The sequence below is a fragment of the Ambystoma mexicanum genome, chromosome 7p, assembly GCF_040938575.1.
Source record: "Ambystoma mexicanum isolate Mex_15411 chromosome 7p, UKY_AmexF1_1, whole genome shotgun sequence".
Lineage (NCBI taxonomy): Eukaryota > Metazoa > Chordata > Amphibia > Caudata > Ambystomatidae > Ambystoma > Ambystoma mexicanum.
Window position 1 is genome coordinate 249,413,326 of NC_090939.1, and position 27,144 is coordinate 249,440,469.

A 27,144-nucleotide genomic window follows, 5' to 3' on the forward strand; every position below is an offset into this window, starting at 1 on the left:
GGATGGTTTGGATAAGAATATATACTCGCTGATATGTCTTCAAGAGACGTGGTTGTTGGAGGCGCCGCTCTGTGATGGCTACACCACCCTTCTAAATCCTGCTGGGAAAAATCAACATGGTCGCCCAGTTTCTGGTCTCCCGACATTGCTCAAAAACGACTCACATTGGAAACTTGTGAAGTCCATCAATCCAAATATATTTGTGCAAGGAACTTAGACGGCCACCATAACACACAATACAACTTTCCTGTTAATTATTAATATCTACTGGAATCCAGCGAAGATTTCATCCTTGGGTTTCATCTCCTTAATCACACGCCTCATTGATGACAGCTTATGTGAGTTTGCGGATCCATCTATAATTGTCTGCGGTGACCTGAACTTCTGCTGGTTTGATCAAAAGGGGTTGTTAATAGTATTCAACATCAACTCAAGATGCAAAGAGGTAGAGCTTGGAAAATGCTTGTTACAGGAAATGAAGACAAGGAACTGTGAGATGTTAAACGGCCACATTTTAGGTGACATGCCATCTCAGCCTACTTGGCACAAAATCAGGGATAAAGAGAACTATTGATTACATTTGGGCTTCCAAAAATGTGATCCCGTGCATGAAATATCTTAAAGTCGTTGCAATGACCAACAGTGATCATAATCCTCTATACCTCATTTGGGCCAGCGAATGTCAACAAATTCAAAGCACATATGGACTTTCATTGCGTATTACTCCAGGCTTGAACCGGTTAAGAATTAAGAGAAAAGACACAGAATCACTATGTCACAAGCTTTCCGAAGTGACATGGTGGGTGAAGTTGTGAATTATACTTCCCTGCTTACACAGTTTCAAATTGTGAAGACTGGTGTAAGAGCTATTCAGCCTGTGAGACAACATCAATTCAGTCAGCAAGTAGCAGAGGCAAAAAAGAAATTACGGTAGGACATCAGAATGTTAAAAGCCTTAAACAATCTAACCAGCTGGGAAGCAATAAAAAAGAGCCGCCAACAGTATTGTAATTGGCATATTGCATTTAAATCATTACGAGATCAGGAGAGAGAAGAAATCCTGCTTAAATCCATCTTTGAGAAACATAGTAGAGATACATGGACTATTCTCAACGATGGGTGTATTGCACAAAAGGCGCATTTATCAATGAACATTGATGCTGAAACCTGGGAACATCACTATTCAAGGGTGTTTAGAGCTCCATCATTGCAAGAACATCAAAACGGTTGCTCTGTAAAAACATACTGGGAAATAGAAACAAGCAAAACAGATTCTTGAGGCCATTTGTAAATTGAAAAACCTCAGGTGCTGCAGGCCCGTATGGGTTGACCAATTTAATATTGAAAAAGAACAAGATTGAATGGGCTACCTTCATACGGCTCCTGTTCTTACAGATGCAGACTGGCTTTACTAAGGGTGCTCAATCTTGCAATCCTAAATATATTAAAACTTGAGGCGATAAGAAGCTTTTCTTATCTTTTATCGACCTGAGCCAAGCCTTTGATAATGTGAACCGACAAAGGCTGTGGTCCAAGTTGGAAAAATTGACCTGCCCTACAGAACTATTGCAACCTAGTATCGCTTTACACAGCAATACTTCTATTAGAGTCCGGCTAAATGCAGAAGGCGATCTTTCTTCAAACATTGAAACCGAAAAGGGAGTCAAACAAGGCTGTCCTTTTGCAGCCCTATTATTCAAACTGTATACGGCTGACCTATATACTGCGTTTGAACTAAAGCATTCCCACCCAAAATAAACGGCCACCAAATCTTGTGGATCATTTATGCTGATGATATCGCCTTAATGGACACCACACAGATTGGTCTCCAAAGATCTCTAAATGACCAAGTACTTTATCTGCAAAATAACAACTTGCAGCGAAATGTAGCCAAGTCAAAAGTTATGGCCTTTGGAAACAACTTGGGTTAAAAAAGGGCGTTCCTTCACGTGGTATGCAGTTGGCGAAGCCCTTGAAAAAGTGAATTCAATCAGATATCTGGGTCCCGTGTTCAATAAATCCTTATGTGAGCAGCAATGGACCGATGACCTAAAATCTCGAATGAAAAACCTTGCTCTTCAGGGAATGAAAATCCACGCCGCCTATGGTAAATTTACAATTAAATAGATTGTCTTGTTTTATCGACAAAAAGTAATGGCAACCAGGACGTTTGGAAGTGAGGCCGGTTTCAATATCATGCAGCATTTTTTGGCAAGTGCTTGAAGGTCAATTCTGGAAAGAAGTGCTGCACCTTCCTCAGAGTGTTCCGATGACAATGATTAGACAAGAACTATGGTTGCAGTTCTATTCAGTTGTGCTTTGGAAGTCTGTTGCACTATGGAGGAAAATGATCTTGCAGCAGACTGCAAAACCCTATTAAGTACTTGCCCCAAATTCTAACTTGCCGTATAAAGGGCTTCGCAATCCCTGAGTACAGCAGATCCAAAAACAGCTAATCGACTTAACTATCGGTACCCATGTGCGGCTAAACGAAAATTGCTTGAAAGAGATTGGATTGCCACCCAGGATAAATGTGGTGAATATGCAACTGCTTTAAAAACATTGAAGGAGGTAGATCTGTGAACTCTTCCTAAATACATGGTGATGTTCCCCTCTAGATTACCATCGCAATCAATGTTTGCATTTCAAGCTAAATCTATACGCAAAAAAAGAAATGCAGCATATGAAATACTCGCCAGAAGCAACAGATTTTATGTAGATTCTGCCTCAAAAACGTCAAATCATTAAAACATCTAGGAGTAAACTGTGAATCCTTAAGGGATAAAAGATTGTTTTTTCTGGAACATTTTGCTGCACAAAATGGGGGTATGGACTCCTGGTGGACAATTATGATAGCAGGAGAGCGCTATCGGCGAACTTGTGCTGTTGTGGATTATTTTGACAGCATATTGAAGACGTAATTTATGAAAGTGTGGCGTATACTTTCATAAATCTTGATGATTTATGGAGATGTTAATTTCATTGTTTCTTTTTTCTTCCTTTTTTTCTTCTGTGAACATCTTGCGAAGTAAAAGTTCGACGTAATGAATATATTGGAGCAAGGTAGAATGTAAAATGCAGTTTGTAAGAAACTAATATTTTTACAATAATAAAAAAAAAATAAAATAAAAAAAAAATGGGGCTTAAAAGCACCAGTTTTGAAACCCACATTAAACCTGTGCTCTATTGGCTGCGCATACATTAAAAAAAATAAAGAATGCAAAAAGAATTCCTGTAGGGCATTAGAGGGTCAAGGTGGAAGGGCTGGCAAATGGCTGAACCATATAACTGATATTTTAAAATGTATCAGATGCGAGCACATGGTTAAGAAAGGCAGTTAGGAAATGCTCTTTTAAACACTTTTAAAAATAAATTTGAGACTTTATGGATGGAGATTCTTCTCCCACTCCAGGTTTCTTGGCTATATTGCATTTAATTGCTCCCTAATATCTGAGGAGTGCTTGTATGAAACATATCCCATTTTTGCGTGTGCAGTATATCTGAAATTTAGACTAAATGTCTTCCCGGTAAGCGACTTTCTGAGTAAGAAGGCACCGAACAGAACTAAGGTTTGCCCATTCTGCACAACAGAAGAAGAAACTACAGATTTTCTTTAGTACATGTCTTTAAAGGAGAAGTGGCTTGCACCAATATTTTTTAAATGTCAGATTTGCAACCTGGGGGACGCCTGCATTCTCTGTAAACCAACAGAGCACAAAGAAGTAGTGTTCATGGTTTCCGGTTTGATTTCAAAAAGCATGGTGAGGGAGAGAAAACCATGCCCACTGTAGAGAATAATTATGCTGGATTGCACTTTAATAACTTTTGCAGCTAGACATTTCCATTATCGGCTTTTTTTTTTTGCTAACTTTTATTAGTGTATGCCTTGTATTTTTTATGAAATTGCTATTGGTTTAAATGTGTGATGCTATGTTTTTTCATGTATATGTATGCTTGCATGGCCTAGTGCCGAAACAATGCTTATCTTATTATGAACAGCCAGTCAGACCAGGCAGAAAGGCTGGAAGAGAAGCAACGGAATAGCCCAGGAAGCAGGTCCGCAGCCCAGGAAAGCTGGGATGAACGGTCAAAGGTAGAGTCTGTATGGCGATGCCAGGACCATCCCAGAACTGCCGTTTTCCACAGCAGTATTCAAGGCAAGTTCATAAACTGATCTCACAAATGCAGAGTGCCTCCCCACTGATACACATTTACACAGTTGCTTGACTGAGCCAGTCCACCAATAACATTCGATGCAGCACAGAAAGTTCTTGATGGCCATCCAAATCAGAGGTGGCCAGAGAAAATTGCCAAACAGCCTTTCCCCAAAGAAAAACGAGGAAAGGAATGTCTGGCAGACTTTACACCTGTTGGACAGAGGTCTAAACCTAAACCGTGGGTGCCTTTGCAGGCTTAGGATCAGTGTATATTGGCAAAATTGCCATTTTGGCTGTGCCTCGTGGTACACACAGAAAACAACTCACAAAACAGAAGCAACACTTGAAATAATATGAAAGTAAGTCAATGGCCACCATATGGGTCCGTTGAGCGAATACAGTACAAAAGGTTCCAACCCTGGTCTAGACACAATATTGACCTCAGCCACCACCCTACTCCTCAGCACACTTTCAGGAGTGATAAGTCCCTTTAGACACAAAATGCAAGTCTCAAAAACATGGAAGCCAGCAAACTATTACAGGGATACAGAACGTTTGGGTAAAAGAACACAAAAAAGGAGTAATGTCCTAACATGTACAGAGAAGGTACAATTGCCATTGTAATGCAGTTTCAGATGGGAGGCCAATATAGGTAGAAGATATACTGATGTGGAATAGAGTTAGATTTTTTTCCCCTGGATAGACGCTTCACACACTTAGTGTAGGACTTAAATTAAATTATGGCTACAAAGTCAAGTATGCGCTGACTTCCCCAATGCATGCTCAAAATACAGTTGTGAAGGCACTTTTTTCATTTTATCTGATCTTGCTCTAGAGTGGGGGAAATTCTGGATGGAAGGGGCAGGCTCTTTGGTAAGGGTCACAGGGAGAACATGGTTACTGAGCCCTGAATTGCATACGTTGGGTTTCATTTCCAGAAAGAAAATGGAATGTACAAGTTTATCGTACTGTGTTGGACTTTGATGAAATTATTAGTAAAGTAGTGGATACCATCCCTGTCAAATTCAACACATCAGAGAGAAAGGGATGGCCCCTATTGAGTAGGATGTGCTGCATCAAAAAAGAAACAAAGGCAACATTGACATTCGTAATGGGGCATGTTGCTTAATGCCATTGTCTTAACAATGTCCACCCATCCTTAGGCTCTGCAACACAGTTTATGTCAAAATATCTTCTATAATGGGATTAATGGGTGAACGTCTCCAATGAAACTGGGGCATTAAAAGAATCTTCCCATCATTTGGAAAACAGTGAAGACCTTTGCAACATGCTCCTTTGCAGCGTTCAGTTGCACAGATTGACTGGTCCTATGCTTCTTGGTCAGGACTAAAGAACCAGTTGTAGTACTTAACAGGTAGGACATCTTTTCCCCTACTTAAGCAGCCCTCCAGCCTCACCTGGCCTAAGCCCCACCCCCTCCTGGTGCCTTCCTGGTTGCTGCTCTTTTTCCCTTCTTAAGGAGCCCTCCAGTCTCACCTGGCCTAAGCCGCTCCCACCTGGTGCCTTCCTGGTTCCTGCTCTTTTTCCCTATTTAAGAAGCCCTGCAGCCTCTTTTCCTTTGCAGATGGGGAGCAGGTGCAAATGGATCTAGGCCAACTGCCCTAAGTCCCGCCCACCTGGCGCCTTAATGGTTGCTGGTCTTCTTCCCTACTTAATGAGCCTTCCAGCCTCACCTGGCTTAAGCCCCGCCCACCTGGTGCCTTCTTGGTTGCAGCTCTTTTTCCCGATTTAAGGAGCCCTCGAGACTATTTTCCTTTGCAGATGGGGAGCAGGTGCAAGTGGCTCTAGATCACCTGGCCTAAGCACCACTCACCTTCTTAGCCCTGTCTCTTCCTTTCTGCTGTTAACTCTCAGATCAAGGGTGTCTCTCGGCCGGGCGTCCGAAGCGAAGGGTAGAGAGACAAAGAAACGGGCAATTCCTGTTCGGACCAGGAGGACCCAGCACCTTAACCCCTACCCAAACAGCAGATAAGCATGCACCAACATATGTTTACTCCCTCTGTCCCCACAGGCCATCCCCACCATCATTAGACACCGCCAACTTCTCCATTGCTGGGGTGACGACAGGTGCTCTGTGGCACAGTAAGTTGTGCATTTGTTAAAGTTTTATTCTCGCGCCGTAGCATGTGTTCAAGCACTGCGCATCCCTGACCGCATGGTCCCTCGCAACTCACTATCGCGTGTGCCTCGTGCCCCCATTCTCCAGCCTGCTGCACCCACGCACCCCCTTTGCTCTTCCTCATTTTTCCTTTTCATTGTATTGCACTGTGGTCTGCTGCAGTGTCCTTTCTTCTAGGTTTACATTTGTCGACTGCTTTGTTATTTTGTATATTGTTCTGTGTTCTGCTGTGCTCCACCCTTCTCTAGGTTCTCTGTTTAATGACTGCTCTGTTTCGGATACCCTGGTAACCCGATTTACTTACCAGACTGCCTTGTTTTCTGCCTACTCTTCCATCCGAGCTCTTGTCTACTTAGTCAATCGTCCACTATTGTCTTGTCCCCTTCTGTCTCGACTGCTTGCACCCGTCCTTGTGTCCTCCCCTAGTGTCTCCCCCCCACATTTGATCTCCACCCGTCTTCCTCTCTCCTCTTCCCCCACCTACTCTATGGTGCTCTCTGTTTCTCCTATCTTTTCAAACTGCTTCTCTATTGACTATCCCTCGCTCCTCACCAAGTCTGGTAGGAAGAACTTCAAAAAGGATATCCTGGTCTCCAACCCAGGCCTCCCCATCGCCGACACCTAAACCAGTGCTTCCTCCAGACAAACTCTCAGTGACATCCTCTTTGTCATTCTCTCGCCACACCAAGGACTCTTCATATGGTCTCTGTGCTCTCTCCTTTCTCTTCTTCTCCCATTAATGGTGGCACCTGGTGGGAGGCCCTCCTGGACCCCTTCCACTCCTCTAAGGTTATCATTAATGTTTACCTGAATGGCAACGTCTTGGTCCAAGGCTCTCAGGCCTACCTTCTCCTCTTTGATAGACGCTTCCCGCGACTTATAAATTTCCTTTCTTCTCCTGCTGTCCCTTCTCTCCCTTCTGCAGCTTCCTTGCCCCCCCCCCCCCCATCTGCCTCCTCCTTGGCCACCTTGCCCTCTCCTCCTTCCTCCCTCTACTCCTTCCTCTCACCCCCCGCCACTCGGGCTCCTTCTACACCTCCACCGGGCGTACCTCTGATTTGGACCCCTCCCACAGAAGTCTTTCAAGGTTGGCAACCTTCTCCCCTTCTCCATATGGCCACTCTCAACTCTTGCTCAGCTGTCAATCACTCCTCTGACATCTGATGCCTCCTGGAAGAACTTGATCTCGATGTCCTCGGTCTCACCGAGACAGATCACGGCTAGCTCTGTCCCGAGCTTTGACATACTCCTCCCTGATAGCTACAAAATCCTCTCTGCGCCCAGATCCAACCGTTCTGGAGGGGATGTAGCCTTGATCTTCCTGGAGTGGATTCCTGCCTCTGTCATTGCTATGCAGGCCTACTCTTTCGAATGCCTTCTCTGCAGGCTCTCGCTCTCTGCTGGCCACTCTCTTACCGTGGCTACTATCTATCGCCCACTTGGTCAGATCACACCCTTCCTCTCAGAGTGGGCAAACCTTTCCTCCTCCCTCCTGGCCTCGACCGCTCAACTCCTCCTTCTTGGAGACTAACATCCACCTAGATGCTTCCTGTCCCTCCTCTGGACTCATTTGCGACCTCTGCGACACTCTCTCGCTTTTTAGTCTCCCGTCTGACCCGACTCAGTCTGCAGGGCACACTCTGGATGTTCTGATCTCCTCACACCTCCCCCTCACCACTCCTCTCTCCTGGAGTCATCACTTTCTCCTTTCCTCACATCTCTCTGTCTCTACCCCTCAGGGCAAGCCAACTCTAGCACGACCACCTACCTTCTCGTCATCCGACCCATGAAGCGTGTGTCAGTTGAGGCTTTCGCCACTACTTTCTCTCCCCCTCCTCCTCCTCCGGCTGATGCACATCCTGACACAGCCCTTTCCACGCTCCACTCTTCTATCTCTGATACTCTTGATGTTCTTGCCCCAGTCATGAGGATCTGCTTGAAGTCCAAAGTCGAGTGCAACTCCTGATATGACTCGAACCTCGTCACCCTTAAACGCAAGTGCAGGGTGGCTGAGAGGAAACGGCTAGCTTCTTGCGCATCCTCCGACAAACTGGCCTGCCGCTTATGCCAAAGGCAATTCCGGCTCTCTGTCCGTCTAAGAAGAGAGCCCACATCTAAGCCTGCGTCTCTGCGGCATCTAACAACTCGGCCGAACTCTTTAAAATCTGCAAGGAGCTTGCCAATCCTGCTGCAGTCTCTACCTCTCCTGTCCCCTCCCAAGCCCTCTGCACGGCCTTGGCTTCTCATTTCATCTCTAAAACCCAGGACATCCTGTCCACCCTCTCGTCCTCTCCTCCTCCTCAATCTACTCTCTTCTCTACCTCTGATGCCTCTGTGGCTAGCTCCCCTCCCTCTTGCTCTTTCCTTTCCGCTGTACTCCCCCGACAAGATTTCTAGACAAGACCGATCTATGAAAATTTCATCTAGAGTACATGCCAGAGGGTCGATTTCCTTGGAGCCTGCCCAGTGGCAGAACCTGGTCCATTGATCTTGTACTGGGCCCTGGTAGCCTTGCTCCTTGCACCCCGTATGATTTCCAGATTAGCCTGCGAGAGGCCAAGGTGCCTTAGCGTTATCTGCTCAGGAACCGCAATGTGATGGCTAGTTTTTGTGGCGCGGGGTGGACGACCCTGCGCCCCCTGCTGCGCCAGAAGATGTGCTGGGCCCGTTGGAAGGTGAATCAGAGGCATCTCCGAGAGGCTGAGCAGCTCCGAGAACCATGGCCTGGCCGGCCACCAGGGAGCTATTAGAATGATACTGAGCTGGCGAGACTCCTTGATTTTGCAAATCCCTCTGTGGATCAGCAGAGTGGGTGGGAAGGCCTATGCTGTTATGCCGTTCCACTGAATCCGAAATGCGTCGACCAGGGAGCCGGGGCCCTGTCCCTGCCATGAGGCGAACTGAGGGCACTTCTTGTTGTGCCAGCTGGCAAAAAGATCCACCTGGGGGAGACACCATCTGTTGAAGATCTCCTGAATAACGAGGTCGTTTAGCTGCCACTCGTAATTGTCTGCTCCCAACCTGCTGAGCCTGTCCGCCTCCAGGTTGGATTCCCCCGGAAGGTGGATTGCCGTGAGGTAAATGTCGTTTTCCATAGCCAACTCTCACATGCTGATTGCCAGTCTGCACAGTAGAGGGGATCTGGTGCCTCCCTACTTGTTGACATAGTACATGCTGGTCGAGTTGTCTGTCTGGATGAGGACAACCTTGCCCCTGAGAAGTGGAAGGAATGCTCCGCGCACTAGCCAGATGGCGTTCAGCTCCAACCAATTGATATGGTATTCCTGCTCCTGTCGAGTCCAGGTGCCGTGGACCGAGAGATCGTCCAGGGTGGCTCTGCAGCCCTCGAGCAAGGAGTCCGTGGTGATGGTGACCTGCGGGGTGGGAGGCCAGAAGGGTTTGCCCTTCCATAGGTTGCAGTCCCTTTTGCACTATTTGAGGTCCGGGCGGATAGATCGAGGAACGGTGATCATCTCGGATTGAGAGCCCCGCTCCTGGTTCTATGAAACTGCGAAGTGCAGCTGAATCCTCCTCATCCTCAGTCTCAGTCTCGTGTGTGGGACGGCTAACAGGACCACTGCCAAGACACCCAGGAGATGCTGATACCACCAGGACGAGGTCATCTCCCTGCTGAGGGAGAGAGTTGTGGCCCTCCTGATGGCCGCGATCTTGTCCTCCGACATAAACACCTTCTCAGAGCACGTGTCCCAAATGAGGTCCAAGAATGTCAGTCTGCGTGGGCTGCAGCTGCGACTTCGTGAGATTGAGCGAAAAACCCAGATGGTGCAGTGTGTTCATAATGACAAGGGAAGAGTGGTGAACTGCTTCCGGAGGTGTAGCCCTGATAAGCCAGTTGTCGAGGTATGGGTAGATGTGGACGCCCTGCGCTCTGAGGAGGGCAGCCACAGTATTCATGAGTCTGGTAAAGACCCTGGGGGCCAACTTGAGTCGATAAGGAAAGACCTTGTATTGGAAATGGTAGCCCATGATCCTGAACCGTAGGAAAAAACTATGGGGCTGCCAAATCGGGACGTGTAGGTACGTGTCCTTCAGATCCAGGGAGCACGTCCAGTCTCCGTTGCACAATGTCTCCGCTATAATAGCTGGCGTAACCATCTTGAATTTTTGTAGCGGTAAGTAGAGGTTGAGGGTGGAAAGGCCCGGCACAACTCTCAGGCCCGCCTGGTTCTTTTTCTGAATGGCGAACATCCTGGAGTAAAAGCCCAAGCCTCGCTGGGAGGCTGGGACTTCCTCCACGGCCTGGCTCTCTACGAGCGAGCGGATCTCCACTAGAAGAGTTGCTTTCCCAAATTGAGGGAGTGGAGGGCAGGGGAGGAGGGAGGAGAGGCTGGGATGGGTAGGCGGTACTCTGTGGATACTACGGAGAGGATCCATGGGTCCGCAAAATTCTGGTGCCAGAAATGGCCATGCAGAGCAAGCCTGCGCCTCACTGGAGACACCTGGACCCGAAGGGGTGTGCCCCCCTTATTGTTGCTTGCGCCGATTTGGAGTCAGCGAGCGGTCCGGCTGCCTGGACCTCTGTTCCTGGAAGCCGCAGGACCCTCCGTACGTACGCCCTTTGTCGGAGTGCTGCTGTGACTGGGTGTACGATTTGGGCATGTCAAGATTGAAAAAGACTAACGTTTGCGAGCGGTTTTTCTTTTTGTCCAGCTCTTCGTCCATTGTAGAGTGGAAGAGGTCACCCTCTTCAAACGCCTTGAAACGTGATTGGCTCTGCGTAGGGAGTTCTAGAAGGAAGTCCGCAATTTCCCGCCATAACCGCTGGTTGGCAGCAGCCAGCATGGCATCAGTGTTGGCCTGACGAAGATGCAAGGACGTGTTGGAATACAGCTTCTTCCGATAAGCCTCCAAGATCTTCTCCTCCTTGCCTAGCAGCGTCGCAGAGGAGAAAGCAGAGGGCGACTGAGCCTTGGAGTATAGTGATACCGCAGCGATCACCGAGGAGTCCGGCTGAGGATGGGCCGATAGCAAGAGTGTATCCCCCCCCTCCATCTGCCTGTACTTGGCGTCCAGGCGTCAACTGACCGGCTGGACAGAGTGAGGCTTGAGCAAAGCCTTTTTTGCCAGGGATACTACATCGGTCTGCAGTGGAATTCCGTTTTGGCAGAGGGGTGCCGCGTGAGGACTTCAGCAAGGACCCCCTCTGCCGGTTGCTAGTCCTCAGGTTGAGGCAGGCCCAGTTACTCCACCAGCCCTGCCCGGCGTTCGTGGAAGGCCTTGGCTGACGAGGGCGTGTCAGGGTCGTCCTCCTCATCTGTGTCCCAAGGGTCAGGAGGGTCCTGCGTCGGTGGGGGAGTAGCGGAAGCCTGCGGCTGGGGTACCGGGACCGGACCCGGAGGCTGTGGAGGAGGCTGCTACGGAACCACCTCAGGAATCGGCTGGGGGCCACGAGGCAGAGGCTGCGCCAGGGCGGGGTGCGCCGGCAGAGGAGCCTGAGGTGCTGGAAGCATTGGAGGGAGCACGTCCCTGATGGCATCCCTGAGGATAATCCAGATCCGAGGGGACTTCATGAGCCTGAGGAACCTCTCAAAGAACCTGTATTCACAGGCCAGAGGAGTGGTAGGCGATATAGACGACCTAGCGGGAGGCTGCTGGAGTAGCTGCATTCCCTGCCCATACAGACGCAGCGGGAACCTGCCCTGCGCAAATGAAGGATTGGCTGTAGGCCATGTACCTGGTTGAGGCTAGTCCCACCTTGACACACGTTCCTCGGCGAACTTCTGGAATGGTGTCGGACGGGTGCGGATGTCTGGCACAGCAGACATTTTGTCGAGCTGCCGCCACGTGCCTGCGTCGTGTTGCTCATCTCGCTGGGCCCAGCCTCCTCCAAGACTCTTGAATGTGGATCGCAAGGCCTACCCTGATCCTCGGGCCTACACCCGGTAGGTGCGACACCCTCGCCCCAGGGGCCAGAAGAGCTGTGTTTAGGCGCCCCCTCGGACATATTGCTGGTATTAGGGCGTGGCCCCTCTGACATAATTCCAGTACAAGGGTGGAGACCCGGTTAAGAACCTTCCAGTCCCTCAACACGGTCACCGGGAGGTTCAGAGGATCCCTCGGCCTGTGTGTTGGCCGGTAGCTGCTGCAGCCTTGGGGCCCGTGCTGGTACAAGGACCTGAGCAGTCCACGCGGGCGAGTCCTTGGGAAGGAGTCTCCCTTGCTGGGTGCGATGGAAAATACAGGCCCTACCTTGGGCCTGGATCGATGTTTCACGAAGTCCTTGAGGTCCTCTGGAGGCGACCTCTGGAAGAGCTCCCTCCACCCGACTAGTCTGTTCTTCAGAGACCTCGACAGGGCGTTGCACACTGTACAAGCTTGCCGGCCGCGGTCTGAGCCAACGCAACTTAGGCAGAGGGCGTGGGGGTCTGAAGTTGGGAAGAGCCTGTCGCAGGATGGACACCTGCTGAACCCCGTGGAAGTCGACATGCGCCGGGGAGGAGAGCGACGACTGAGGACCGAGTACCTGTATGATAAAAGACAGAAGTATCAGCGCATGGAATTACATGGCCGAAGCCAAACCCAGGCGCACTGGTGAATTCGGTCTTTTCCCATCAACGCGGAAAAGGGGACTGAGGTGTGGCGCCGGAGGGCAGAGTTAGGGCAGCGCATGCTGTTAGGGAGAATTCTCTGTAAAGGCTAATTTCCCAAACCTAGTGAGTCCCCCCAGCAGCTTTGCTGGATTTTTGGGGTTTATTTTTTTTCTGCTGCTAAGAGTGAGACTCTTTTTCTCCCACTCTTAGACATGATTTGAGGTGTTCCTTTGACTTTTGTATGTGTTTTTTGGGCTATGGGGTCCTTTACCCCATAGGGCTTCATGTGTTTTTGGTATGTGGGTTACACAGCACCCTCCGTGCAGTAAAACCCAGGGGTGTCGTAGCGACCCCCAAACAGACTCCATACCCAGGGGCTGACTACTGTCTCCCAGGGCATGTAAAGTCACCATTGGCTTTACTAGTCTTAAATTGTGAACAGAACCAGTACAAACCATCATATTGTGGACGTACTGGTCAGGGCAATCGATTGCCCCGGGGTCTGTTGTTCAAGGGGGCACTGTCCAGTCCCCCCCGACCGGAGTTTTGGCTGGTGGCAGTGGATACTACTTTTTATATTCGACCGCGAATATATTCCTATGGGATTTTCCCATTGTTCAAGGCTACCACTTTTTAATATAGCCTCGAACATACTGCCGGTTTATTAAATTAATATAAATTCACTGGTTGGTATTTTTTGCCGAAACTCGGTTCCAAAACAGCATGTGTTCGATTCTGTGACTCCAACCGAAGTCGAGCCCTTTGTTCCACTTTTTGGCGGGCTTCTCCACAGAAGCCTCCAAAAGTGGTGCCACTCTGTCTGGGTACCACAGGGAGTGTGGGAGGGGGTTTAGGCACCCTGGACTGAGTTGCCTCAGTTGCAACTCAAGTCGCATTCTTGTGTGATTGGCCCAGGGAGAAGCTGAGCCAACCTGCAACGACGACACCATCGGTGGAGCCCTGCTGAACCGTCTCACCACTTTTCCCGACGACAGAGGAGATCTTCAATCCGAAGAGTCTTCTTCCTTTGACTGGTGGGGATAACCAGTTTGCCCGCCTTTTTGCCTTCCCGGATCATCTTGTGGCCGCCTTGCCTGTGCCAAGCACCCCGGCAACCGGGATACCACGTTTTCTCCACTACCGCAAATAAAAGGGTAGTACCTTTTAACCGGAGAACTCCGCGGCTGGTTTCTTCCCTGGCAGTGCAATGACCTTCAGCCTTCCTCCACGTCGAGATCATCTCTTCCTCTGGACGACGCCGCAACTTGCACCCGCTGCCAGGAACAACTGCCCCCGCTGGAGGATCCTCTCCACTTTAAAAGGTACTGTTTCCGCATGGCCTCCCTCGCAACGGTCTGTGTGGGGTGACTCTTAAAGCCTCAATTTACCACTTGGGTTGGCCTTAGGCTGGCTAACTGAACTTTTCTAAACTGAACGGATTCCTTTCTGAACTCTCTGCAAGACTCTCCAAGCTTTTAAACTGTGTGATCTTGAGCGCATTGGTGTTCTACTCTCTCCTAGAGGGACCCTGGCCTCTGAAATTTTTGCTCACAAGTAGACCTTGACTTTCCTGCCTTGCTAAGTGCTTCTGAAGGATTGTGTTGTGTGCTGTTCCTAATTTCTGCCTTTTCCCTCCCTTTTTCTTAAACTTATTGGAGTGCCATCTTTAGTTAAGCACTCACCTCTGTCTGGAAATAAGTGGCGTTAACTAAGACTTGTCTAATAAGGAATAAGGGATGTACATATGCTAATAGTGACTCTTTTTGAACTTACTTATAATAATAGTTCTAGAGTGTTTCTAAGTGTGTGTTCAAATAAATAATTATATACTTGATAACAAAACTCTGGTCAGTGTTTGCTTGTGCTACTGTATTTTAGTACCCATCTTGTATACTCTATATACTGTCTAACTCTTCTTGAGAGAAGTCTGGCTGCTCAGCCACAGCTACCAGGTAAATCTGGGTGGTACAGACTGCTACCAATTGGGTTTACTGCCAACACCTGTAGTCTTAAGCCTTTTGCAGTGGTCCCTAAGGGAACTGCACAGGTTTCTGCCTAACACATACACATGCTCCCAGGGCCACACCCCTGCGCGCCTCTAATTAAAGGGGAAGAAGGTTTTTTCTGGTGAAAAAGGTTTCCGTCTCCCATCCCTTGGAAGGGACGCCCATGCAGTATGGAGGAAAAGGGAAGGGATGTAAGAGTAATTTTAAATCATGTGTATCAATTAAATTTGCTATAGAATTTTCATGTATTTTAACATCCATACCATGTCTTGCGAGATGGGGGCTTTCAGAAGTGTTCAAACCTCCAAGGTATGCGGAGCAAAGCTCTATCGAAGTGTGCAGTCCCTCAAGGTGTAATTATCCAGGAGTGTTCTCAGTTAGGTTTAACATGTACCTACATAAATGCATTTTTGTGTGTAACCGAACTATTTTCTGGCTACCACAGTAGGAGCCAAATATAAGATCTATAGGCTATCCAACAGCATCACAATGATGAAGATAGGGACATCCAATCACACCGGACTCGACCAGATTGAATTGGGATAAAAGGCGACACACAGAATTTAAGCTTTGCAGAGATTTGACAGACAGGTCTGACTAAATGTAAAACACTGAGTTTTGCCTGTGAGAGTAGGCCATCATCTGAGGGGAGCAGATGAGAAGAGCTTCATCTAACTTACAAGCTTCACTTAAAAAAAGAAAACAAAAACAAGTATCAAGTATATATATTTCAACAAACCCCATAATATTTTGCCAAAAGCTCATCTGAAGCTTTAACTGTGGGGAATAAAGAATAAGATTCCTACGGCTGGTAGCGGATGCATACAAAATAATATATGTCTACTTATGTGTTATTAGAGTACTGAATATATTAAGCCACTTACTTCCAATATAATAAATTAGAATTCCACAATGCCAGCAAGTTTTCTCTTTATAAACAGACTTTGGGGGCTTGCAGAATTCAGGGAGGTTTTAATAGAAAAGACAAAACAATATTTTCACATGACTACTGAATTTTTCTGGCATTGGTAAACATGCTATTTTTTTTATTATTGAATACCTAGTTCAGAATGGGACTTCTGTTGTAAAACGAGATTTCTAAAGATAATAGAAGATACAAAGAAAACCATGGCAAGGTCATTTTGAACACAAAATGCTTTCTAAAAATGCATACTAGTCTGGAAATGTGATGACAAGTCAAAGTAAAACATGAGTCAGATCATCATGTTGATGTTCAATTTACAGCTTTGTAAGACAAAAACTTTGCAGTTTATTGAGAGCAAACACTTTTCAAGTGATAGCAAGGGCAGATTTGGAAGACAGCACAGTGCATTGGGATAGGACCACAATGGACTGCGCCTGTTAGGCAAGATTGTATGCAGTCCCCCTTGGGTGCACTACACTAACCCTGACCTCCTGGCAATAGGGACCCAACCTTTAGTATAAGTCTGAACTACACAGGTTGGTAGTGTGGCTGAGCAGCCAGGTTTATCGCAAGAGGGGTTAATGTGAGCAGCAAGGTTGTGACACAGAGTTTCACAATACAGTTATCCAAATAAACACTTATACTCAAGGTTTCTTGATAAAACAATTATACATTTATTTCACAGTCAGTTATATAAGCCATCTTCAGAAAAGGAGCAAAACATGTAACGCTTAAATATACTTTAAAACACACTCTTAGTTTCTCTAAATCAGATGATGCCCATTGGGGGTGGCACACAGACACTTCCTACACCCTCAGGTGACTTAAATAGCTAGGACACTGTGGACACTGATTTATCACTAGTACATTTAGAATAATACCGAGTTTGGTGAAAAGGATAGAATAGAGGAAAAACGCAAAGGTTAACAAATAATTCATAAACAGGTACGTACTTTTAAACACCTTCCAAAGCAGAGTAAAATTATCTTTTCCTGGGGGAAAGGCCAAAGCACAAAGTCAGAGGTAAAGAGGAGTCTCTCAGGGAGCCAGGACAGCAAATGTTAATTGCGAAATGTCAACAGGAGCTGGAGATCTTCTTTGCAGATAGGTGAAATGTTCGTAGAAAAGTAAAACACTTGAAGGTCTGGTTAGAAGAAATGGTTCCAGATGGCTTCTGTTCCTGTACAGCTCTGCAGATCCTGTTGTTCCTGAGCCTCAGTCATGGGGACAAGAGGGAGGACGTCTGGGGACTCCTGCTCTGCAAAAGTAAGGTCAGTGGCAGCAATGGGCAAACTTCAATTCAGCGGTCCTTCAGTGTTTCAGCTTCTCGCGTCTGACAGCCAATAGCAGAGACGCGTCTAACTCCCTCCTCACCGAGGTGGGCGCCTTACATCACGCTCGGGCCCGAGCCCCTACGTTCTGCTGTCTATCTCAGCTCCTGCGCGGCCTCCGCAGTGTCACCCACTGAGACAGCCCGCCACGTTTCCCGTCTGGGCTTCCAGTGGGCCTTGGCGTAGCCGCTTACTCCCGACACCCCTCCATCCCCCTCTGAGCTCTGCCGCTGCACCGCCGTCCACCACCCAGCTGCATCACGGCCAGCCACCCGTTGCGGGCTCCTCTGCGGTTCCCAGCTTGGCTGCACTGCACAGCCTATTCATCATCAGACTGCCTGCCGTTGTAGTAACGCCCTCCGCTCCGCGCTGGGTGCTGTGCAACTTGCTTGGGCCGAGCCAGAGCCCCTACGTTCTGCTTCATTCCCTACTGGGTTTTGCTCCACTAAGTCTTCCGCGGAGCTGCCCGCCTCCTTTTCACGCCACTGCATTTTTTCCTCGGTCTGTTCCCAGCTTGTCCACGCAATCCGGCCTCTCATCCCTCAGACGACCTATCTGCCCCTCTACTTTCTCGTCCTTCTCCTTTGATCAGGACCTGGTCAGGTACTGTGCATCTTGCTCGGGCCGGAGCCCACACGTTTTGCAACATTCCCGACTGGATTTGCTACTGAACCTCAGCCAGACTAGTTGCATATTCCTTCAGCAGTCCCTGCTCGGCCCCCCTCTGCAGCCTCCTCTGCCTCAGTTCTCCATCTCCACTGTCTAGCTAGCCCCCCTCCGCCGTGGACTGGTGTTGGGTACAGCCAAGGGAGCGGCGCGGCCTCTTGCCACTCAGCTCCATCGCAGGCTGATGTCCTCTGTGCCCTGCAGTCCTTCTCAACATCTGACTCCCCAACTTTGGTGTCTCAGCCTGCCCTTCTCATCTGTGTTGTCTTTGCTTTGAAGGCCTATCAGACTGAATTCCAGCTCAGCCCCTTTAACTGCCTCTTCCTACACAGTTCCTGCGCTGCACTCTGTACTTCAGTACCCTCCGGATCCCCTCCCACAAAGATCCTCCGCTGGCACTCCGATCTTCAGTGCCCTTCTGAGCCTCTCCCTGCTCAGTTCCTGTGCTGGCACTCTGGACTTCCGTGCCCACCAGCTCCCCTCATTTGCCGTTCCCCCGACCCACTCCTTGCCTTCGAGGGCCCTCTTCGGCAGTCCTCCACAGTTCCTGCGTGGGCTTCCTGGTCCTCACTCCCGTCCTCTGCTCTCCTCATTCCCACTCCCATGACCCCTGACACAATGCCCCCTCCTTCACAAGCCGGGGCGTCAATTCCACAGGGAGCCCCTCTGCTGAACCTATTTCGGCCCAGTGTACCCTCCTGACCTATGCTCCATCCAGCCCTCAACTACCTGCTTTCTCGTCCCCTCTACCTGTCCTCATCACAGTCCTATGATCCCTTTATCTGCCAGCCCTCCTCTGCATCCTGCTCTATCCACAAGGTCACTCCGTGCCCTACTCCACTTGCAGGTCCATCCCGCAGAGTGCCCCACCTCAGCTGATCCCATCCCTGCCCCCCGTACAGCCTGGATCTCTGCACCCTCCAGCCCCTCTTCTGGCAGCTCTCTGGTCCTAACTGTTCTGTTCACAGGCAAGCCCATTCCACAGAGTGCCCCCCCCAGCTGACCCAAACTTGCCCCCCAGTGCGGACTCCGGACCTCTTTCCTTCCTGCCCCTTCTACCAGCTCCTCGGACCTCACTGGTCTGTCTGCCTTTCGAATCCCTGCTCCCTGTAAACCTCCCCTGCTACTGGCTCTGTGAACCTCAGGGTCAGACTCCCCACTGCTCCTATCCCCCTTCCCTTCTTTTACACCCACCTTCCCTTACCTACCTCTTTATCCCTCCTCGGTTATGCTCTTGGACATAACTCTTCCCCCACCGTCCTCCTTACCCTTCCCCCGCACCCACCTTCCCCTCTCCGCCTCCCCTGTCCTCTCCTACTCTCCTTCTCCCTCCTCCCTCCCTCATGTCCACTCCCCTCTTTAAACCCCTCCCCTACTCTTCCTGTTCCCCCTCCTACTCTTTCTCACCGTCCTAATCTTCTCTACCCCCCCACTGTCCAACCCTCCTCACTCATCAACATTGCTCTCTGGAACTCTAGATCCCTCTATAATAAGACCGCAGCAGTTCTAGACATGTTCCTCCGACTCAACCTTCACTTACTTTGCCTTACTGAAACCTGGATCGCTCCTCACAACCCTACAGTCCCATCTTCCCTAACCACCTCTTCGTCCTCCTTCTCCCATATCTCTCGTCCTACTGGCTGTAGCAGAGGTCTTGGCCTCCTCTTCCACCCCAAATACCTTTCCTCTTCCTTCTCTCTCTCTTCCTTCTTTCGCCTCTTTCGAGTATCTTTACAAATCCTTCTCCTCTCCTCAACCCATCTCCTTCCTAATCATATATTGACCACCTGGCCCTCTCTCTTCCTTCTATGATTACCTTGATCACCTCCTTTCTCTCATCTCTCCCTCTCCTCTAACTGTACTCTGTGACTTTAATCTTCACTTCACTTCTCCCACTCACTCCTCTCTCCCCTTTAATCAATCCTCGACTACTACCTTCTTTCCCTTCTTCCTTACTCTCCTACTCACTCCTCTGGCTCCACTCTTGACCACATCTTCAACTCTTCCTACCCCTCTTCTACTGTCTCTACATTTCCGCTCTCTCAGATCATGCTCTACTCTCCTCCCCCCTTACTCCCCTTCCTTCTTCACCTTAGCCTTCCCCTTCTATCTTTTCATGACAAGACCTTTGTAGTTTCGACCCCTCCCTCTTTCTTGAAACGTGCTCTTCTTCTCTCCCCTCTTCTAGATTTCTCTTTACTATCGGCCAATGAGGCACTTTCTACTCTCTCCTCTTCTATCTCCTCCTCACTCAATCTGCTCCACCCACTTTCCTTCTTCCATCCAACCCGGCAACCCTCTCAACCATGGCTCTCCCCTCAACTCCTCTCCATGCAACGTCTCCTCCGACGTCTTGAGACACTCTGGCTCAAATCTCCCTCGCTTTCCAACCAAACCTCCTACTTCTCTTACCACTCCCTTTACAGCTCTTGCCTCTCCTCTGCAAAACGCTCCTACTACTCTAACCTTCTTCAGTCCCAAGCCTCCCACCCCTGCTGTATCTTCCAAACTCTCGTCTTCTCTCTCCCAACCTCTGATCCCTCAACCTCCTCCACCCTTTCTCCCTCTGATTTTGCAAACTTCTTCTCCTCCAAGATTCTTGCCCTTCGGCAAAATATCAATTCCTCGTCTTACTCCCCCCTCCCCCTTCTCCCTTCTACCCCACAACCTGCATGACTGACTTCTCCCCTGTCTCCTCTTCCAACGTCTCCATCCTCCTCTCCAAAACTCACCCCTCGTCTGCTCCAACTAACCCTTCCCCCCTTTCTTAGTCCTAAAATCTACCCTCTTCTTATCCCCTACCTAACTAACATCAACACCTGCCTTTCTTTTGCCACCTTCCCCTCTGCTTTCAAGCATGCCACCATCATTCCTATTCTGAAGAAACCTTCTGCCAATCCCCTGATCACCTCTAACTTCCGTCCTATCTCACTCCTCCCATTCCTCTCTAAACGTCTTGAGCGCCTCGCCTACTCTCAGCTCTCATCCTTTGTGACTAATCTCTCTCTCCTTCCCCCTACTCAATCTGGCTTCCGCCCTAAACACTCTCCTGAAACAGCCCTCACATCCTTAACTCCCTCCTCACCGCTCGACACTCTAAGCAATCCTCGGTCCTTATTCTTCTTGATCTCTCTGCTGCCTTCGACACCGTCGATCACCCCCTTCTTCTCAACACTCTCTTCCTTTGGTTTCAAAGGCTCTGTACTCAACTGGCTATCCTCTTAGCTCTCCTCCCGCTCTTTTACGGTTTCCTGGGGAGGTCGCTCCTCTCCTTCCCAGCCTCTGGAATACGGAGTTCCCCAAGGCTCGGTACTTGGCCCTTTCCTGTTCTCTCTCTACACCTCCCTTCTTGCCCGTTATCTCCTCATCTGGCATCTCTCACCATTTCTATGCCGACAACCTACAACTCTTTCTTTCCTTCTCTTCCTTCTCTCCTGACCTCCACCTTTAACTCTCTTCCTGTCTTACTGCAAACAAAAACTGGATGTCTTCTCGCTTCCTTTCCCTTAACTCCAACAAAACGGAAGTACTTTTCTTCCCCTCCAACTCCCTTTCCCCTCCCACTCCTCCTTTTATTAATCTCCCCCCTCTAATCTTACTTTCTCCCCCCACGCTTGCAACCTAGGCATTCACTTTGACTCCTCTCTCACTTACCTCTCGCGCCTGTCGCTACCACCTCTATAATATTCGCAAGGGCCGCCCCTCTCTCACTTTCCATGCCACCAAACTTTTAATTTCCTCCCTTATCTTCTCTCGCCTCTTCTACTGCTCCTCCTTACTCTTTGGTCTACCTACTTCACAACTCGCCCCTCTCAAATCCATCTACCATTCTGCCATCCATACCCTCTGTCTCCTCACCTCCCAAGACTATCTCTGCTTCCCTATGCTCCCTTGGCTGGCTTCCCTTTCACTCCCAACTTAAATTTCATTTCCTCTGCTTAGTCTTCAAATATCTCCATGATCTCGCTCCCCCTTATCTCTCTTCCCTTCTCTCTTTCTACACTCCCTCTCGCTCCGCTGACCACTTCCTTCTCACTGTTCCTCCTTCACCTTGGTGCCTCCTTTAGTTTCCGCTCCTTCCAACTCCTAGCTCCCCGCCAGTGGCACTCCCTACCTCTCTCAATCCGCTCCATTCCTACCTTTTCCTCATTCCGCACCTCCCTTAAATCTCTCCTTCTCCATTCTCCGCCATGATTGCCCCTCCCCCTTATCACTCCCCCTCTCCCACCCTCTCCCTCTTCCCCTTAATCACCTCCCTCCTCACCTCTTCCACTCCTTCCACACCCCCTCTGCCCCTCCCGTTCCCCTTCTCCTCCTACCCATCCCTTCATCTTCCTCCCAGTTCTACTCCACTACTCTCCCCACCCCCTCTCCCTAATTACTCTACATACTGTTTTGTTGATCTAATTAAAAATTCTAATTTGTTATTCGCATCTACTGTTACTGTTAATTTGTTATCGTTAAATGTACCCTGTTAAAATGTGCAGCGCTTTAGCGTAAAGCGCTATATAAACCTAATAAATACAAATACAAAAGCAACACTGCGGTTCTCAGATACCACTTCAGACTTTCCTCGCATCTGGGGTCCAGCACTCTGTTGAGGTGGCTCAGGCTTGGTCAGTCCTGAAGCAGCGAAGTACGGAGGATCTTCCTAGTGCTCTGGTCCGACTTAAAAGCAACGCACACAATCTCGTGTTCCACTCCCTGGCACTTCAGTTCCAGCAGCAGCAGTGGAAATACAACCAGCTTCGAGAGGATGTCCAGACGTGCTTACTTTGGTGTTGATGGTCCCACCAACTCAAAAGGTAGAAGTCGTCCTTGCAGGGCTACTCTAGTCGAGGCGAATTCGGAGTTTCAGCACAGCAGCAAGGCTTCACCGGGCAAACCAACGATCCAGGAGTTGTAGCAGGCATCTCTTCGAAGAAGAACTTGGGATTCCTTCGTCCAGGGGTCGATTCTGCATTCCAAGCCAAAAAGCCTCGCCTTTTATGCAGGTTTCTCCCATTCATTCCAACCTAGCTGTCAATTAGCTGTCAATTACACAGCAGGGGGGCTGTCCTTGCTGGACAGCCAGCCAGCCAATCGCTTTGGGTGCAATCCTGTAACCAAGGGGATTAAGCACAGGGAGTTGCGGGAACCTCCCTCACTCCCTGCCAGTCATACTGGAGCCACAGGCGGGTTTCACTCATGAATCCTGCCAAAGACAAAACGAACAAAGGGACCAAACCTGGTTTGGCGCACAGAGTAAATCTCAAGAAGGACCTTTCCAACAAAAATGGTGAAAAAACCGGGGCCATTTTGACAAAATGGCCACCCATGGGTGCCTATTCGTGGCTGCGAACGCAGCCCGTAGTAAAAACACGCAATGGTAGTAAAAAGTAAACCACTGCCACCAGCCATTAATTGTAGAAAGGGTAACATAAAAAATGTTACATGAGAAACTAGACACAAGGGATACTACGTAACCCCTCCAGCACCCTATGGTAAGGTAGTGTGTGCTGGTTCTAGAAAGTTACAAAATGTAAGTGAAGTCAATTTCACTTCACTGCTCTTGAAAACAGACGTTTATCCAAGAGAAGGTATTCAAAACCTTTGGGAAATCTAAGACTTCCCTGTGCCACTGCACTGAAGGTGCTGTGGGACACAATGTAAAAATGATGCCTATGGAGTTTGTCAGGCTCCAAAGTCAAAAGAAACAGAATAAATCACATGAAAATTACATGAGAGATAACCATTCTAAAGTCCAGCAAAAGAGCTGGGGGTCTCCAAGGTAGAAGGGAATGAACACATTTCTGAGAATTCTCCATAACAGCGCCATTTCTGGATGCCCATTTACCACCCCTATTCAAAAGTAGTCTTGGGCATCCTCATATTGGACAGCACAAAGAAGCTGTAAATGTGGCAAAAATGTCAGGCACCTCACATCAGTGGGTTGGCAGCACTTTCAGTAATAATCCACAAATTGAATAATGACCAAAAATGCTGCTGAGAGGCAGTGAATCCTTTCCTTATTTTCTAAAGTCAGAACTGAGAGGGTTGGGGTATTAGTTTCTGTGCGGTCGGTCTACAGACACAATTTTAATGCAGAGTAATTCCTGCACTGTAGTGACAACTTTCAACTGTCACCGCCTTTGCTGAGGCACCGTACCCATCTGCCTTATTTGTTTTTTTTGCTTTACTTTCAGATCCACATGAGAATTTGTGCAGGTGCTACACATTTTCCAAAGTGGGGATGATCAGGCGGTTTTTCCTGCCATAAAGGGAACTATCACGTCTATACCGAAAGTTGTGATTAAAATAACAAATGTCTGGCAATGATTGTTAGAAAAAGATGAGATATTTCACATCAGAATCAGGCTCCAAGCCTCATGTGTAGGATTACCGGAATAATTAACTCCAGTGAAACATTGTGGTGTTTACAAGAATAGATGTTTTGTTTTTAAACAGTTTTTTTTATTGAGTCTGTCGAGAAGGAAGCATAAAAGTAGTTCTTATAGCTGACATGCATGATCCAAACATAGGGGCAAGGTTAAACAAAACAGTGATATCAATGTATTCTCCATATGGTTTGTAAAAACCAAATTACAGCACATCCTCGTCCCCAGCCCAGACATGCCTCTATAAGGCCTGTTCAAGTGCACGTGATTGCTTTCAACACAATACCTGGCCGAGTACAGGGGAAGGAGAGGATCCAGTAACTGTAGCTGGCGTGAATGCCGATCGCTGTCTGAGAGGTCCTGTAGTTGGAACGGTGAGAGAGGGCTGAGCAGCCCAGGCATCCCAATTATCCGTTTCTACTTTTTCACTATTTGCTGGCCACCTAAAATGTAAAACAGATGTAACATAACTACAAACAAGTCCATAATAATGGATTGCATAAGATACCAGAACCTGAAGGTGTACAACAGCAATTGACCCCATTCAGTAGCGTTGGTTCTACACATGAATAGTGCTATGATCGACCCTATCATTTTACACACATATAATTTTGATATCATGGGCAGGTACATAATTATGCAAACCTCAGTCTCATTGTGTTTATTTAAAGCAATTTTGAGTCCAATCTTTGGAATTAGCAAAAAATGTAAAATAGAAAAAACAAATTACTTACTGCAGGTAATGTTCTTTCTGATGGATTCCCTGCCTACATACTTTTCATCTTTGATTGTTCATAGGCAGCAACAGCTGGTACCAGCAGACTAGAGGTGTGCCTCAGCACCAACCCTCTGACGTTCCACTCCTTGGCCCCAGAGGTGAGGGAGCCCAGCATACATATTCGGCACACCATGCCCCATGACCTTACTTAACCATTTTTCCCCCATACTTGGCAGCTGAGGGAACGTTGCTCAAGAAACAAGTATATAGCTCTATATGCCTGAAGTATTTGCTAAGTTCTCTGTGTGGGTTAGGGAGCTCATTGATGATTCTTCGGGAGGAGAATCCATTAGAAAGAACATTACCAGGGGTAAGCAATTTGTTTTTCTAACAGATTGCTTCCTCCCACAGATTTCTCATCTTAGATACACTCCCGCAGCAGTATAGCAAACTGGAGGAGGCAAGCAAGTGAGGAAGAGCCCCTTCATACCAGTAAATTGTGCCGAACCACTCAGCCATAAAACAAGCATTCAGTGAAGCAATAATTTGAAGGCACTAATGCTTCGAGGAGGCGTGAAGCAAGGACCAAGTAACCACTTGACAGATATCCAGGACCGGAAACAATGTTTGTAGAGCTGAAGTGCCCAGCAGACTCCTAACAAATGGCTCCCTAAGGCCTGAAAGGGAGGTCCTTCAATGCTAGTTTGTAGCACTCTACGATATAATAACTATACCATGTTAAATAGTTTGTTTTGAGACTGCCAAGACTTGCCAGGCACCCATAAATGCCACAAACTGGTATCTTCCCTATAATCCGTCAACATAGCCAGATTGCAACTGGGCATCCTGTTGGGATCAAGCAGGTGGAACCTCAGGGTCGGAATGCCATGGGATGCCTCCCGTCATCCTCCCTTGTTTCCCTGAGAAGTGTCCTACACATGGCTGCACGCCTCATCAAGGGTCTATGCAGATACAACCACAGCACCCAGGCCCTCACCGACGTTCACTAGATTCAACTGTACGTACAAATAACAATCAAGTCTTGCTGCATCATCTATAAGGCCGTCATCCTTAAGTCACCCAGCTACCTTGCAGAGAAACTCTGCATCTCTGGCAGACAGCGCACCACCAGAAGCCAGGACACATGCAGACTTGAAATCCGCCATCATGAAAAAGGGAAAGGACTATGGAACCTCCTCCCCATCAGCACCAGACTCGCCCCCATGCTCATACAATTCAGAAAAAAACTCAGGGCCCAGCTCTTCAAGAATTTTTCCGCATTAACACCTAGGCCATCACATCGCCCCTCATGCCACCTGACTCGTAGACGCTGCCCACCCCTCTTACCTGCCACCCAGTACAGCTTTATCCCCTCCTCTGTGCCCATTCTGTGCCCCTTTGCATCCCACCCCTGTTGTATATCTTTTCTGTTACCTTTGAAAAGCGCTCCGTTATGCATATGTACTGTTGTATACCTCTGTAAAGCTCTCAGTTATGTATCTGTATTGTTGTATACCCCTGTAAAGCGCTCCGTTTCTTCTCAAAGCTAGGTCCACGCTCAATAAATAACGTAATAAAAAGGCGGATAAAAGACTGAAATATTTTTTTTAAAAAGTCTTTTGGGTTTCGAATACAACTTTGGGAAGTAATAAGGGCAGTGCCCTAAATGTAATCCTAAATGTAATTTTGCCTAGAAAACAAAAAAATAAGACTTGATTTACTGATCGTGTCCGCAGTTCGTTCACTTGTCTGGCCAAGTTATAGCCACCAGAAAAACATCCAAAGGGTGAAAAGCATCTATGAACAATAATGAAGGTTTTCGAAAGGTGACCCTTTTAGGAAAGCCAGGACCAAATTAAGATCCCAAGCTGGAACCACACACTGCCTTGGATTAACATATAAACCAGTCCCTTCAAAAAATTAATCATGGTAGGGATGGCATAGTAGGACCCCAACTTTAGGACCTCTTTAAAAAGATTTTGCTTTCAAATAATCTGTACCAACTTGAAGGCCAAGTGTAGCTAGGTATAAAATAAACAGCATAACTTAAGATGTTGAAAAGGCAAGGTGGTGCAGAATCCTCTCCCTGCTCCAGGCACATGTTATCGACCGGAAAATATAAATAGTCTTGCTAGCATGTCTTCATGCAGAGAGAATCTCCAAGACCTCTACCCAAAATTCCTAATCCATTTGTCTCAGACTCTCACCCACCAAGCATGCAGGTTTAGGGTGCTGAGACACTGGTGAAGGGGTTGTGCTCCCGACTGGGAGAC

The 27,144-nt window shown here is 48.3% G+C and overlaps 1 protein-coding gene across 4 annotated transcripts in view; it reads right to left on the reverse strand.

Annotated features, from left to right (window-relative positions):
- The window catches only part of ITSN1 (intersectin 1), a 3,188,156-nt gene that overhangs the window by 1,051,899 nt on the left and 2,109,113 nt on the right, over positions 1-27,144 (reverse strand). For all 4 annotated transcript variants that reach the window (XM_069636218.1, XM_069636217.1, XM_069636220.1 and 1 more), the window contains one exon: positions 24,440-24,596. In XM_069636218.1, the coding sequence (XP_069492319.1) occupies positions 24,440-24,596 (157 nt within the window). The remainder of the gene's footprint in view (positions 1-24,439; positions 24,597-27,144) is intronic.